Raw genomic sequence first — 14,680 nt, 5'->3', positions numbered from 1 at the left:
TATTCACCCATGCAAATATTTAAATTTGGAGCATCACTTCTACGCAGAACAGTTTCCAAAAAGTATCTTTTCAGTATTTGTGTCAAGATACTCGTTGTTGCTATCGGTCATGAAATTAAACAACATAATTATCGTTCTGATGACAATGGTTGGATGAGTTAGGGTTAATTTATGGGGTATAAACGAAGTCGATATTTAAATTGAGTGAAAACATTCTACATATTTCGATATCGTATGTGTATAGCCTCTTCTAAACTCACTCTTTTATTATTATACTCGTAACGCGCGAGAAAAGCTTGCTGCCGCTTTATTTAATTGAAGAACTTCTGCGAAGCGTTGGATTGAACGAGAACCAGCTAACTCTGAATAAAAGATTCGAGAAAAAATTAACATTCCTTTCAACGCCCCATTCCCCTCAATATTTCAAGTACCTACTCGTTTGCCAATTTTGAGACACCCCTGCCGACTAAATTTCACTCGTATTTTACCTCTTTTTCGTATTCATATTACATTATGCATGTAATATCGTTGATACAATTAATTAATATATTTTCGCGAGGTCGCAAGAAAGTATATTATCGATTATCCACTGAAGATTACAATAACAGGCTCAAGAGCTTCGTGACTACTTTTTTGTCCACGGTAACTGGTAATTCCATTTGGAAAAATCTCTACGAAATTAAAAGCAAAACTCGAGAAACCTTTGGATATTAATTTTCATTCAACCCGAATGAATGTTGAAATATCACTTCTGCAATTTTGGGTCCTATATTTGAATTTTCAAATTTTAACCTCGGGTTTGGATTCAGCTAATTTTCGCATACCATCCTGCTCAATTTTTTTTTTTAAATTCACTTACATTTCGAATTTCAGAATTTTTACTTCAGATTTGAAATGAGAATCAGGCCCTAGTATCCTATAGGTATCAACGTCAAATTCAACTAACTTTAGCTCGATGTTTTTTGAATGTTTACGACAATTGCTAATCAAAATAATATGTGGCTTTTGAGCGTCGAATCGATCCTGTTAGGGAAATATCCCGCAAATAAAAGATAATAGTTCATCAAGTATTTTCACCTTGTTCAAAATCCTGGAAAGTTTGGTCATAATCGGTGAAAGACACCGGACGAGGTTCCGTTGTGAAACATGCGAGTATAATCCAATCAGATCGAGTATTGATCTATTTCAGTGACGCGTCCGACTAAGTTTGAATGTGTAATTTAAGATTTCATCTGGTAAAAAAATACTTTACGTGTAAGTAAAATCATCGTTTTTAAATGTAAAACAGGGTTGCTACTACTTGTAATTTGTAAAATTTGGAGAAATTTATGGATACTTTTTGCCTCTTTCGAAGTTAAATTGATGGACGAAAAAATTTAATCAGTCATTACAAATCTTTTTTTATCTGTTTCAAAATCTTTGTCTTTCACTGACATTTAAATTTTTTATTTCAATTTGAATCACGCACGAAATTCTTAAACTTTTCCATGATTCAACCATGTAAAACAAAAACTTTTGCTTATTTCCAGGTTTTGCAGGTTTTCTGAAGGTAAAGTGGTAACCTTACATTTCACTGGTATAGGTAATAGAGCAATTCTCATCACCATATTTATACGCCATTGTACAGTCAAATAATTTGGTTTCTATTATTCAGGCATAGAAAGTGTTATATTTTTTGTAGATTTTTATAATAATACATTTGAAAGCGCAATTAACAATTATGAATCCAGGTCAAAGCAAACAAGGAAAACCTGTTCCCAGAAAATCATTCCACTGGTTATATACAGTACAAGTTTTTTACTAACTTTATCGAGCTGAATCACTTTCTTTCAACATTTCAAGTGTCCCATTTTACGATTAATAATTAACAGAAATTTAATCAGACGGAATTTCAATTGTCCAATGTATTCACATGGCTGGTAGTAGTCAAGTCGTCTCAACGAAGTGAGAAAAGTGACTTTCGAACCTAAAAAAAAAGCGACAAAAAGAGACTGATCAGGATTAATTATTGCACAATGATTAAACGAAAAGTGTTATACTGTTTTACTGTTGACATTGAAATTTCGATTGAATCGAATTTTGAAATTCCCGAAAATAGCCTTTTACGAAATTTTAACGTCGTTGGGGCAGTAGTAAAAACAAAAAAAAAATTCAGCCCAATTCTTTCGCGTGAGCTATTTTTTAGTGAAAGAGTGCAAAAATCTCGGAGAAGAGCAAAATGAGTTAAAAATGAACAATAATTCTGATTTATGAATTCATTTTCTTTTCGGGAAATATATTTCAATACAGAAGGAATGAGTAATGTGATCATAGTTGATTTTCCGAAATGAAATTGAAGTTGAGTTTACCGCTGAAAATACTACAATACTTAACAAACAGAATATCGTCGAGTGGACATCGCGTCGGAAAAAGATTGTGCAACCAAATTTTTTTCTGCAAGAAATTCAATTACGACCGAAATAGTGACTTAAAAGACCAATCCTTGGGAAAAGTAACAAAAACTGAGCAATAGTGAGAAAAGTGACTGTCAATCAACTCTGTGTTCATATTCAATTGAATCATTTTCTTCATTACGTAATTTATTAATAAAGAGAGAAACAAAGGTTTCTCATTGTCTTTGCATTAAAAATTCCGTTGCAAATATAGAAATTTTCATCGAAAGCACTGCATACGCACTATAGACGATACATTTTTGAATTCGTGTTATTTGTTAAGTGGACATCGGTAGAGTAATTATCTGTGATTGAATATCATAATTTTGTACTCCGAAAAATTTATTGTAACGGTTATTTTCTCGCATGAGAAAAACCGATCGTTTTTTAAAGTCAAAAGCGCAAACATTAGTTCCTTCTGTGAGTCGGAGGGGAAAGAATTTAAATTACTATACTTCCAATTTTTACTTCATTTTAATCAACTAGTAACGACAAAGTTCAACTTCCTGCCAATAGAAATTTATGTACAACAGTAATATTCTATCAAATGCGAATTTTATTGACGACGCATGATTATATTCAGGACTATAAACAGTAATTAAATTTAAGTTATAATTTTAAAGTCTACTCCAGCACAAGCTTGTCTATCCAGAATAAGTATTTCCGAGAGGAACTGGGAACTACTGTTCGGTAGATTGATTGAATTCAAATTTGACGAAAGCAAATATTCCATAAAATCTTCTGTAAAAAATGATTTCCTTGTGTGGTCATTTGACAATCTATTGGTAATTGAACGAAGTGAATATGCACAAACGGCAACGTTTTGCCGCTTTTGGATAACGTTGAAACTAAAATCGTGCTCCGTCGATAAATAATCAGTACCGTAACATTACTTTGAACACTCTTTAATCCAAAAATAATATAATATGGTGAACAGTTCGGATGGATGATAGTAAAAATTGATTTGTACACAATTTTGAATCTAGTGTGCGTAACAAAAAGCATTGCATGAAGAAGAGAATTAATTTTGAAAATAGCGCCGACTTGACCCATACATTCGAAAAACAAAATTGAAAATAGAAAATGAAGCTACAGATTATTTTTTATTAACTGCTTTTTATTTTGTGAGACATTTGATGATAACTAACAGACCTGAAATTACATTTAGATTAAATGTACGTTTGAGAAATACAGCTACGTTATTAACATTTATCTCAACTTCTGTACAAATATTAAGAATTTGAATGATACCTAGATAAAATTCGTTACTGATAACACGGAATTTTTACTGTACAATACTGATTTTTGAGTCTTACTACACGTATATAGCTATAAACAATTCAGATCCTCAAAGTGAAGATCTGATCGTAAGTAGGCTATGAATTGTTTCTAAGACTTACACTGTTGAAGTTTGTCAAATTATAAATAATAAAAGGGATAACTTAGCATATATCATACTTTGTCATGAGATTGAAAAATAATTATCTATTATATTACATAACCGTTGCAACGGCTTAAACGACTTTTTTTTTTTAATTTTTATTATACACTTATTTTTTAATTTTTGTCGTTCTCGTTTCATTAGTGTTGATAATTTTCATTTGTTTCTAATACTCTTAGACAATAAACCGCAACGATTAAATTCGCATGTAAAGTATTGCACAGGTGTTTTCAATGTGAGTACTAACTCAGCTTAACTAATTACAATAGATCTCAACTAATCATAAATATAACTCAACAGTATAATATATGAGTTTCGTGATTCTTTTTCATAAAAATAGTTAGAGATGCGACTGACATGCAAATAAAATGAGCAGCATCCATGACTGGTAAAATATATGTTTTGAAAACTATTCAAAAACACTTTCTCATTTGAATGAGTAGTTATGACGTTCTCAAATACATTAAATAATTATTAGTTTCGCTACTTTTGAGAATATCATTCTATTCTCTTCTGATTTCATTTCTATACTCAAGTCATCTCAAGACTTTATCAATAAAGTATTGAAAACTGTAGACTAATGATGCCTGACTGAGAAAGCGTACGTGAACCCCAATGGGGCAAACATAACACCCAGACTCATCCAGTTACAAAATTCTCTGACTATTTCTAGTTTATGCAGTGTGTCAATACCTTGTTGTAAATGTACGCATAGAAAATTTCCTATTAAGGAATCGGTATTTTAAAACAAAATTTCCATTCAACCATCGTAGTCTGCTACCCAATTCTGGTAATATACTTTTCGCTGCCTGTATTTACCGTGAAACTCCGCAAAATATCTTTGGATTGTAGTTTGTTAATGGAGACTTTGCTAAGAAAATTTGCGCAGATATTGAGAGGTCTGCAGCAAAAATGTGCTCCGCGTACATCGAGTATAAATCATTTGAAGATTGATAAACTGAGAAAATAGAATGTCGCTATTTTAACGCTTAAATCCAATGGAAAGTGACTACTTTTTTTTAAACCTTGTTTTCTTTGCAGTGTTGGCAGCAGTGGACGGTGATTTTGGGTTTAGCTGGTTCTTGTGCTTTTTACTTTCAACATGTTGTGCAAAGCTGCTCTCTGAGTTCAGAGAGACATTGCAAGGTGCGCAGTAGTATTGTCCTGGTGGATAAAAGTGGAGGATTACACCTTGGCTTTAAGTAGTACTTATATTTCTAAAAGGATCTTAATGTGAAAATATTCTCACTAAACTTACCCGACGGGGTTCTATAAATTGAATAATCTATCGGTCCACTAGCTACAGGGACCGCTTCAGCTTCAGGTACTGTAAAATAACAAAGTGTCGCTGAGAAGTGTAAAAAATTAGCGTCAAAGTCTGCATGACTAGAGTAACGAGTCCTTTGCAGAAGGACAAATCACTGTTTCGGATATTGACAGATCTTACCTGCGTCAGGTACTGGAAGCCCATTCATTCTAAGCATCCTGAGATGCCTTGCACCTCGACGATGTGTTTCTAATTGATCTTTTCGATTTGCCGAAACACCGCAAAGGTCACAACGCAATAGCGTTTGGTAAGATGGAGCTGTATAGAGAGGCGTACTGACTGGTACTGCTGCAGCTATAGTCGGTATAGGTACAGGTGATACAACAGGTACGACGATGGCAGCTTCTGCCGGAATAATTACAGGGGCTGGTGCTTCAGCTTGAAAACCTATCCCTATGCCAAACCGTCCGCTCGGATCTATCGGGGTTTGATTCTGGTTCTGCTTCTTCGATGTCCTATAAACAAAAAGGTAAAATAGAATGACTTCAACACCAAAGTTGTGCCTACACCATATGATCCCATATAATGTTACAGACATACCATTATTTTCTCTCATTCAACTGACATTACTCGTATTATGGTTTTTTGAATCACTTGTAATCGGAGTGTTTAATTGATTTTTGCTGTCAGCTTGTTGCTTGTTGTTACTCACCTCACACGTGGGCCACCATTAGCTGCCCTAAGATGCTTCTTGCCAGCATAATGTTGCGTCGCATCGGTTTGCGAGGTGAACCAAGTCTTGCAGATCTGTGAATAGCAGAGACGAATGCTTTATGATTCATTTCAGATATTGACATAAGATCTGATTAGGTTCTGTAATTTTACCTCGCAGTAGGTATTCCAATCCGCTTCAGTTGTACTGGAAACTTGACCACTGTCTTCAGTTTTCAATTTTTTCACACTCTGATTCAGGAACATAGATACCTTTTTCTGATGGGGTTTACCATCGTAATGTAATTTTGCTTGCAACGTAGAATTCATCTGTAATTTGATACAGTAACGTTAATTAGGATTCGTAAATGCTATTCTCATAAAGTTGTTTATCAAAAATATATTGTAAAAATGTTTATTCTTACAACTGCATTGCACAAGTCACATTTTAGCGGTTTCATTAGAGCGGAAAGTTCCCTTTGAGCACTTGCAACTTTCTCTGGAATAACAAGAAAGATATGTTTATCGACACGAGTTTCAACTTGCGACAATATTTTAGGAATATGCAACAGTTTTTTTATTCTTTAAGGTAAATGAAAATTTATTTAACAATGCGATTCCTTGACATTCGTAGCATTCCGGCTATTCCCGTTTCATCAGAGAAACAAAATTCTAGTTGTGGTTCTTGTACAGCCCTTAACTATGTTAATTTTTTATGGTATTTAAAAAATATAGTTCTTGGTATAAAGTGAAAGTGAGTTTCGTAGATGGTACCAGAAAATCTAGTACGTGTATTCTTTCTGACTATGGTCACTTCTACTGTATGTATTTTGGGGTGATTCAAAATAAGAAAATAAATTGACCCCCTATAACTTTTGAAAGTGTAACTTTATCATAAAATGACAGCAGACCTTTTTTGTAGAGCATTCGATTCCCTACAAAAATGTATCCGTGAATTTTCTGCACAACGCGTTGTTGGCTACTTATCAAAATCGGAAGGACCAGAAACTACTTTTTCTGTGTTATTCTTATGAATAAAAATTGACCCTTATAACTTTTGAAAGAGTAGATTTATCAAAAAATTATAAGAGACCTTTTTTGTAGAGCGTTCGATTTCCTACAAAATTATTTCTGTGAATTTTTTGTACGAAGCGTCGTTGGCTAGTTATAATATTCAGAAAGATCAAAAACCATTTTTCCCGTGTTATTCTTATGGAAAATAGAAAAGCGCAATGCGGAGCATCTTAATATTAATATCAAGAGCTCAAGTTTTTACAGGCCTACTTTTATACCTAAACGAAACTTTTAAGCTTGTTTCCGCGAAAAAAAAATTATTTTTTTATTCTCTATCAACCTAATGTATATGTATATAGATATATTAGGGTGGTTGTTAAATGTTTTTTTGGGGGGAATTGTAATGTTGGATGGTCGTAGGTCGGCTTTAAGTACAATAAAAAACAAATCTCAAATTTTTTCAGATTCTCTTCAGACTCTGCTGGCCTTTTTTTGTACTTAACTCTTGAGGACTAGAATGGAATTCCCCTTTCCTGTATACAATCGAAAATGACGAGGTTTCGAAATTCAACGAAGATTAAGAAAAAGTATGGAATACAATGTTATATAGCTTGAAAAATTAAAACACCCATGACTCGTATGAAATATACGATCTACAGGGAGACAAAGAGCTGACGATGGGAACAAAAATCTGAGAAAATTAGAGAGCAATTTTGTCTACATTCGGAGCCGATTTATGACTGTCCAACATGATCTTTCTCCAACGACCACCCCAATATATATGCATAATATTTTATTGTAATTGTTGCAATAATTTGATAATGATGCGAAAATTAATTGTATAAAGGCCTTATTTAACTGAAAAAATATTGTAAACTATTTAACCAGATTAACCAGTTTAAATATTGTAACCAACAATATTTAAACCGTTATTTCAACGATACCCATTTGACAAGTATTTCCTAGTAACTATAACAAATTAAATTTTTCTCAGCATATTTATGGCCACGTTGAATTTTCCTAGTGCTGCAAAATGGTTGGGGGTCAATACAAAAAAAAAAAAAAAAACTTGAGAGCATTTGGCTGGTTATCTTCAAGTTTGAAAAGAAGCTGGGTACATACACAATATAAAAGAGTAATAAAATCAAACTAGCGATGTAATTTACCTGCATCTTGAGCGGGGTCAATGAATTCACTCTTGCGTTTGTAATACTTGGATTTAGCTTTGCCGGAAAGGTTAGCTGGCGGAGGAACTTTGTAAGTTGCTTCGTACCATTGCGCGTATTGCGAGTCGTAAAGTTCCGAGGAATCTGCTTCCGTTGGCACCCACCACGGGGTGGAAGAACTTTGCGTTTGTATCGGGGGATGGATATAATAAGGAGAAGTGGCGGCAGTTGGAAATTGACTCGGCGCCAGCACCGTGCCTGTTGTTGCTGAAGCATTCTCTTCGGGTTGCTGAGGAAGCTGGATTTGCGTCGTTACAACGCTCGATTCTGTCGACGATAACGACGCAGGGGGCGGGGGTGGCCGAGGTGGTAGCAGACATTCTAATCCTGTACAATAATAAAGGTGTTCATTAGCATTCACAGAAATTAACTTGTTGTCTTAATATTCATTTTATGTTTATAACAATTAATGCTATATCTAACATGGATACAGCTGCGTCGAATGTGCGTAACGATCAGATAACGTCCGCCAATTCAGGGAATTATCGGGAGGAATTATGCAATAATCGAGGTAAAATTAACTCAAACTGATTATAGCTGCGATAGAATTGAAATGACCAAAATAATTATTTTCCTGGCTAGTGGGTATAAAATAATTTTTTGACGAGTGCGAAGCTTATAAGTCTCGAGAAGTCTCTACATGCGGACATACTACAAATTCTATTTTTTGTGCTACTGTACAGTTTTTATAAGCAATATTGCTCACATAAACTACACAAAGTAGTCGAATTATTAACGGAGGTAACGCAGAAAAATTATTTCTTACCGTGTAAAAATGCATGCGGATGTAATAAGTATAAACATTGGATTCACTCGATATTAGCTGAAACCTAGTTTGTTGAATCTACCAAATATAGCCATCGAATATGGCGAAAGCAATTTTTTTCGGTCAAAGGACCGTCATTTGATTTAAGTATAAAGCAATGAAAACAATAATTGGAATAATCCATACTTGGTGGAATGAAAAAAACGTGTCTTTTGCTGTGTTTAGCAAATTTAATACATTTTTATTTTATGTTTTTGTATCTACTGACATTTTTGCAAATTATCTGAATTATCTAGGATGATCTATAAAGACTTCTACAAATCGTCGGTGAAGGAGGATGGATATAAAATAAGGATTATTGTATTTTGGTGTTGGATTTGAAGGCCATGGTTCTTTGTAGAGAAAAAAGTTGTGAAAAAAAAATTCTTCCAATTAGATGGAAGAGTCAGTCCACCATGGGCTATTACTTGAAAATATTTGTGTATGTAACACTGGACTTTTAAGAATTTTTTGAATTATTGTTTATCGTTAAGAGTTGCAAATAATAAATTACTTTGGAGAAATCTGAATAAAATTCTCAAAAATATGGCGTGAGAAAAAAATTGGATTGCCCAAAATTGTAAATATGCATAGTTTCTCATAAAAACTTATTTTCATGAAAATTTGTATATTTTGAGTAAGAAATCTACAAGCTAATACTATTTTCAAAGTAAATTAACAATTTTTTACGAAAAACTATGCATATGGGTATACAATTTTTTGCGAAATAATTGCGAAGTGTAATTGAAACTATTTATGGATATTGGAAATCACCAGGAAATCATTTGTAAATCGTTGATAATTTCAAAGCGATTTCTTCGTATAACTTCAAGGTAATCAAAAGCCAAAAGTAGTTTTATAATATCGCTTTAAGAAGATTTGAAACTTTTACACATTGAGAAGTTGAAGTCGAGTTTTTCCGCAAAATTACAGTGATACCAAATCTATTAGCAAAGTTTCACGTTTACTGATCTTCATGTAATTAAATGTCGGTTACTTCGAGATAAACGTTGGTAAAATTGAAGCTAATTCTAAGATGTTTACTTTCGATGTTGTATAGATTTCAACGATCAAGCTTTGCACTATATGATGATTGTTAACTAAATTCTTTATTTCACAGCACCTGATTCAGAAATGAAATTTACCTGGAGTTCCGATCGATAAACTTTAATAAAAAAAAACTCTCTTCGGCGTTGATATTCAGATCCATGATAAATATATGAATAATTACGTAAATTTGGGTAGCTGGAAACTCTGCAAATGAGCTCGATTGATCAAAACTTCAAGTATATGAAGCGATCTATGTAATACTGAGTGCTCGGTGTATCGAACATAGTCAGGTGGATGAAGTCAAACTAAGAAAGTATATTTTGTCAATTCTAATTCATCCTCCACGACACAAGACACATAAAGCTTTGCACAAGCAAAATCACGAACATGAATCTCAGCACAAACAAAATTTTGAAAAAAGAACTGTTTTGATACAGTATAAACAATATAACTGGTCACAGTGTTAATGTCATTTTTGGACACTGATTCAACTCGTGTAATATAATGAAAGAAAGTGGTGTTCATGTGTTTTATAGCCATAGGTTCAGAACTAAATAAAAATATACAAATCAGTAATAATTATTAGTCTATTGTAACTTAGTTTAATGAACAGTCGAGCTCTCCATGAGGCTAGAAGCAGAGTTAGTAGTCTTGTCTTGCGATGCCTAAGTTTATGCTCACGTAATTGGATAAACTTGGTTTGACAATCTATAGTACCTTCGAACCAACTAGATGCTGCCATGAAACAGTCTTGATATGATCATGATTTTGGTTTAAAACAATTCTCTTCATTTCGAAGTTATCAATGTCGACCATAATTAGTATATATATATATAAGACTAAAGAAAGATTAACAACAAATTTTTACAAAAAGTAATAATAATATCTCCCCAAAAAGCACTTCTGGTGCAAAAACCTTTCGCCAAGTACATTAAAAATGTGTTCTTGTCGTTTATCAAAAAAGATTGAAATCACATACTACCGCCAAGTATATGTCTGTTAATTCACAATAACAGCATGATTGAAACTTTTAGAAAAATATCTTGAGGAATAAATCAAATTCTATCATTATCAGGTACTCGCACGAAAGGGCTGAGTGACGGTATTCAAAGTCAGCTAGTGATAGATAAATAAATAAGTAAACTCAAGTCAAAGGAAATCAACAGGTCAAACATTCGTATATTATCGATTGGATTTACAAGTCTCGAATCAGTCAAGTAGGATAGCTTACAAGAGTTATACGAACAACAATTCACTAGGTTTTATTTAACAAGTCAGTTGTTAATTCATTTATTTATTTATTTATTTATTTAACAAGTAAGGTAATTATTATTCTGTTAATTTGCATTTAGAGGGTAAAAAATTTATTAGAAAGCGATAGTTTTTGAAATTGATGATAGCTTGGAACAAGTAACAAAAGAATTAGACGGAATTCGCAGTAGATGGTAACTGGCAAGAGAGATTGACGTCAATTAACATATTACAAAAATCGGCATCTTAGATGAGAGATTATCAAATGAAGTAAACTGCGGGGCCTATTTACGAGAAAATTATCGATAGATGGTTGAACTGATTATTTACGATACTTAAAAATTCAAGGAATAATTAGCAGAGGAATTTTTATAAATAGTTTTAAAAAAAGATTACAAAACTATGAGAGATTTTGAAAAATGTAGAGAGGTTTTGAGGATACTGTAATTAATACAGGATGGTCAACAAGAAAATGGCAAAAGATACGGTATATAGCAACGCTCAGATGTACTCCAAGGAACTCGATTTGCGATACAAATTCATGCACAATAGCAAATAAAATATAATAAGCTGTTCGGAAAATTAAATATAATAATAACTATATACTAGTACAGAAATGAAGAAAGAAGGACGATAAGAGATAGCTGGAAGTACGATAGAAATGACAGAAGCAGTCCAAGAGAATATTATGAGAAAATCTCAGGGAAATTCGAATATACGAGAAAAATACTGGAGAGCCATGGCCGACGATTTAAAATAGATACTGGTATCACACGATGCAAACAAAAAAATGAGTAAACAACGAGAGAAGAGAAGATAGCCGTAAAAAGGAAATTAAAAGAAATTAAACGAAAGTGCAAACGGTAGAAGGTACGATGCGAGAACGGTAGTAAGAGAAACGGCAGCGGTAAAGCAACGATAGCAAGAAGGAAAAGGAAGGTCTCGATGAAGGTAGAATTTAGCAAAAGAAATCTCTAGTGTAATGAGCAGGATCGTGTGGTCGCCTGGCTTGTTGAGCGTAGAGTAGACGGAGGTTGGAGTTCGGCTTATCTTGAGGGATCACCTCTTCTTTCTGGTGATTAGTCGTTTGTTCCCCAACATAATTGGGTTATCCCCCCAGTGGCAAATATCGTTTATGAGCACACCACGCGTTTCCGGAGATTCCGGATATCGATATTGCGTAATTTTCGTCCTGTGACTTCTTCGTCGACACCCGCTGGTACGGAAATACAGTCACAGCACCTTACGGCCAGCAGGTTGCCTATCGTGGAGGATCCTCTGGCGAAGACACACGCAGGATATCTCTCGGCCAAAGTTGCCGGCTGCAGTGCAACGGCATAACGCATCTCAGAGTCGTTTCCAGCAGTGGCGTTGTGTTGCCAGTATATATGTTGTACATTGCAGTGGTCGTTATATGGAAGATCGACTTCAAATGTGGAAGGAATTGCTCTATAATTTATTCATATTTTTATTCTCAGCCTTACTCCCCCTGTAGATCGTATATTTCACACGAGTCGTGGGTGCTTCAATCTAGTACATTATTTTTTAATTATTTTTCAAGCTACATAACGTCGTATTTTAGACGTTTTTTAATCTCGTTGAATTTCGAATCCTCGTTACTTTCGATTGTATAGGAAGATGTGTGGGGAATTCCATTCTAGTGCTCAAGAGTTAAGTACAAAGAAAGGCCAGCAGGGAGACTCAGGCCTCGAAATGAAAGTCTGAAAAAATTATAGATTTGATTGTTTTATATTTAGAACCGATCTACAACCACCTAACATTGAAATTCTAAGAAAACCGTATAACGACCACCCTAGTCCTTTCCGATTCACGAAACGGTAGTAATTAAGAATCGGTTCGGTGCCTGGCCGGGAAGTCTGCGAGACCGGAAGTTGTGAATGCATTTCTCGTGCTACCCTGTACACCGTCTTCACGTGATCTAGGAAAACGGGCGGCTGACTTCGTCGGAAAAAACGGTCAGTCGGCTATCGGGAGGATTTTTGTATGCTTCTCGCACATCGTTGTACGCTGGCAGTGAAAGTGGTACAAGAGGTTCAATCATTAGGGTTGATGTTGGTGCTTCGATGGTCGGAATCGTTGTCGCCCAGCTGGTAGCTTGTTTGCTTGCGCCAAGGCGCGAAATACAAAGTATACAAAGAATTGGTTACTATAGTAGTTTCAAAACTAATTTGTATCGAGTTCGCTTGGAGTACTCTACCAGGGACGTGTTTTCCGGGAGTTTCCTTCAGTTGCGTGCTCTTTTAAAACGCCATGTTACACTACATCGCATACAGGCTGCGTCGTGTATGAATTTGTGACATATAACATGACTGTAGATGCAAACATAACATTCTGACATTTCTGTATCCTTTATGTACAACATGCAGAGTATCATATTGTAGTTTTAGCGACGGTACAATCGTTACACGAATGATAGTATAAACCTACGTAACAGACATCTAATGTATCGACTTAGAGAAAATATCGTGCCAGCAACGCTGAATAATACATTGATCATAATTGCGAATTCGGAAAAGGTCTCGCAGAAATACGTACGTTTGTGTTTATGCAAACCTAGTATACCGCATACACCTAATAGCGCATGCAGCGAACGCCTAACTATATACAATCCACAACTCACAATCAGTAGAAGGTTCTATACCGCGTCGATTAACGCCGGGTACACAGCAGTGTTGTGTATAGTTATCGTTTACAATCTTGTTATGCATACAGCAGGGTTAATTAATTGCGTCATGACTTACCGGGAACTTCTGGATTTTCAATGGTCTTCGTCACTGGCCCTGACATTAGTGATAAAACGTTTCACGTTCAATAACTGAGGGATCGTTTAGCCTTGTGCACGTATATTGAAAATCTAAGGCTCTTTAATTCAACAACCCCATACTTAAGCGACGGTATATTCCAATCGCTGGAATATTTTCACACGTTTGGTTTTGCCAATCGATTCATTTAAGCCTCCTCGAATTTCATGCTGATTTGCGGAGAAGCTCGATTGATTACCGTCGTCTCAATGATAGCCCGGCGTCTACTGTTTATCTCTATCAAAAATATTGAGCTGTATGATAGGTTAACAGTGTTTGACAAGCGGCCTGGCGACCGACAGTATCGACTTTAATTACAAAATGGCCGACCACAGATGTTTAACTACAGTCCCTTTAAATCGAGACGAGCCAAGCTTGACAGCCAATCCGGTGCCGTGAGCCAGATAACGGAAGCCACCATGTTGTGGCGCGCGACTTTTCAAACTTCAGTTACTGGAACCGCTTGAACTGAAGGATTCTTAAAGTATGATATCAACGAATAACGTCACATCACACCATGAAACCTTATATTATAAGAGTTAAAAGATTCATTATTTATTATTTCAACCTGCTGTTGTGATTTAATTTAGTATTAAAAAAGATGTTGAATAAGCACTACAATTTCCAAGGGAAGACCTCGGTCGTTGGACGTGAAGTTATA

The 14,680-nt window shown here is 34.8% G+C and overlaps 1 protein-coding gene across 1 annotated transcript; it reads right to left on the bottom strand.

Moving 5' to 3' along the window:
- Positions 1 to 4,631: 4,631 nt before the first annotated feature.
- On the bottom strand, positions 4,632 to 14,357 carry LOC124412414 (zinc finger protein 346-like). Its single transcript, XM_046892272.1, has 8 exons — positions 13,960 to 14,357; positions 8,032 to 8,418; positions 6,277 to 6,350; positions 6,026 to 6,181; positions 5,853 to 5,947; positions 5,321 to 5,655; positions 5,132 to 5,200; positions 4,632 to 5,037 (listed from the first exon to the last, which is right to left on the bottom strand). Exons 1-8 carry the CDS (start codon positions 14,003 to 14,005, stop codon positions 4,883 to 4,885), a joined length of 1,317 nt encoding a protein of 438 aa, XP_046748228.1. The 5' UTR covers positions 14,006 to 14,357; the 3' UTR covers positions 4,632 to 4,882.
- Positions 14,358 to 14,680: the final 323 nt, after the last annotated feature.

Source organism: Diprion similis, chromosome 11, assembly GCF_021155765.1.
Source record: "Diprion similis isolate iyDipSimi1 chromosome 11, iyDipSimi1.1, whole genome shotgun sequence".
Lineage (NCBI taxonomy): Eukaryota > Metazoa > Arthropoda > Insecta > Hymenoptera > Diprionidae > Diprion > Diprion similis.
The sequence above is the reverse complement of the archived record's forward strand: the minus strand, read 5'-3'. Positions and strand labels throughout refer to the sequence as shown.

Bases quoted from the DNA above. Each gene is read 5' to 3' on its own strand.
- LOC124412414 (XM_046892272.1), bottom strand. From the start codon at position 14,005: ATGTCAGGGCCAGTGACGAAGACCATTGAAAATCCAGAAGTTCCCG. The intron at 6,182-6,276 runs GTAAGAATAAAC...ATCAAATTACAG, and splicing joins GTGACTTGTGCAATGCAGTT to ATGAATTCTACGTTGCAAGC. The intron at 5,948-6,025 runs GTAAAATTACAG...TGCTATTCACAG, and splicing joins ATTGGAATACCTACTGCGAG to ATCTGCAAGACTTGGTTCAC.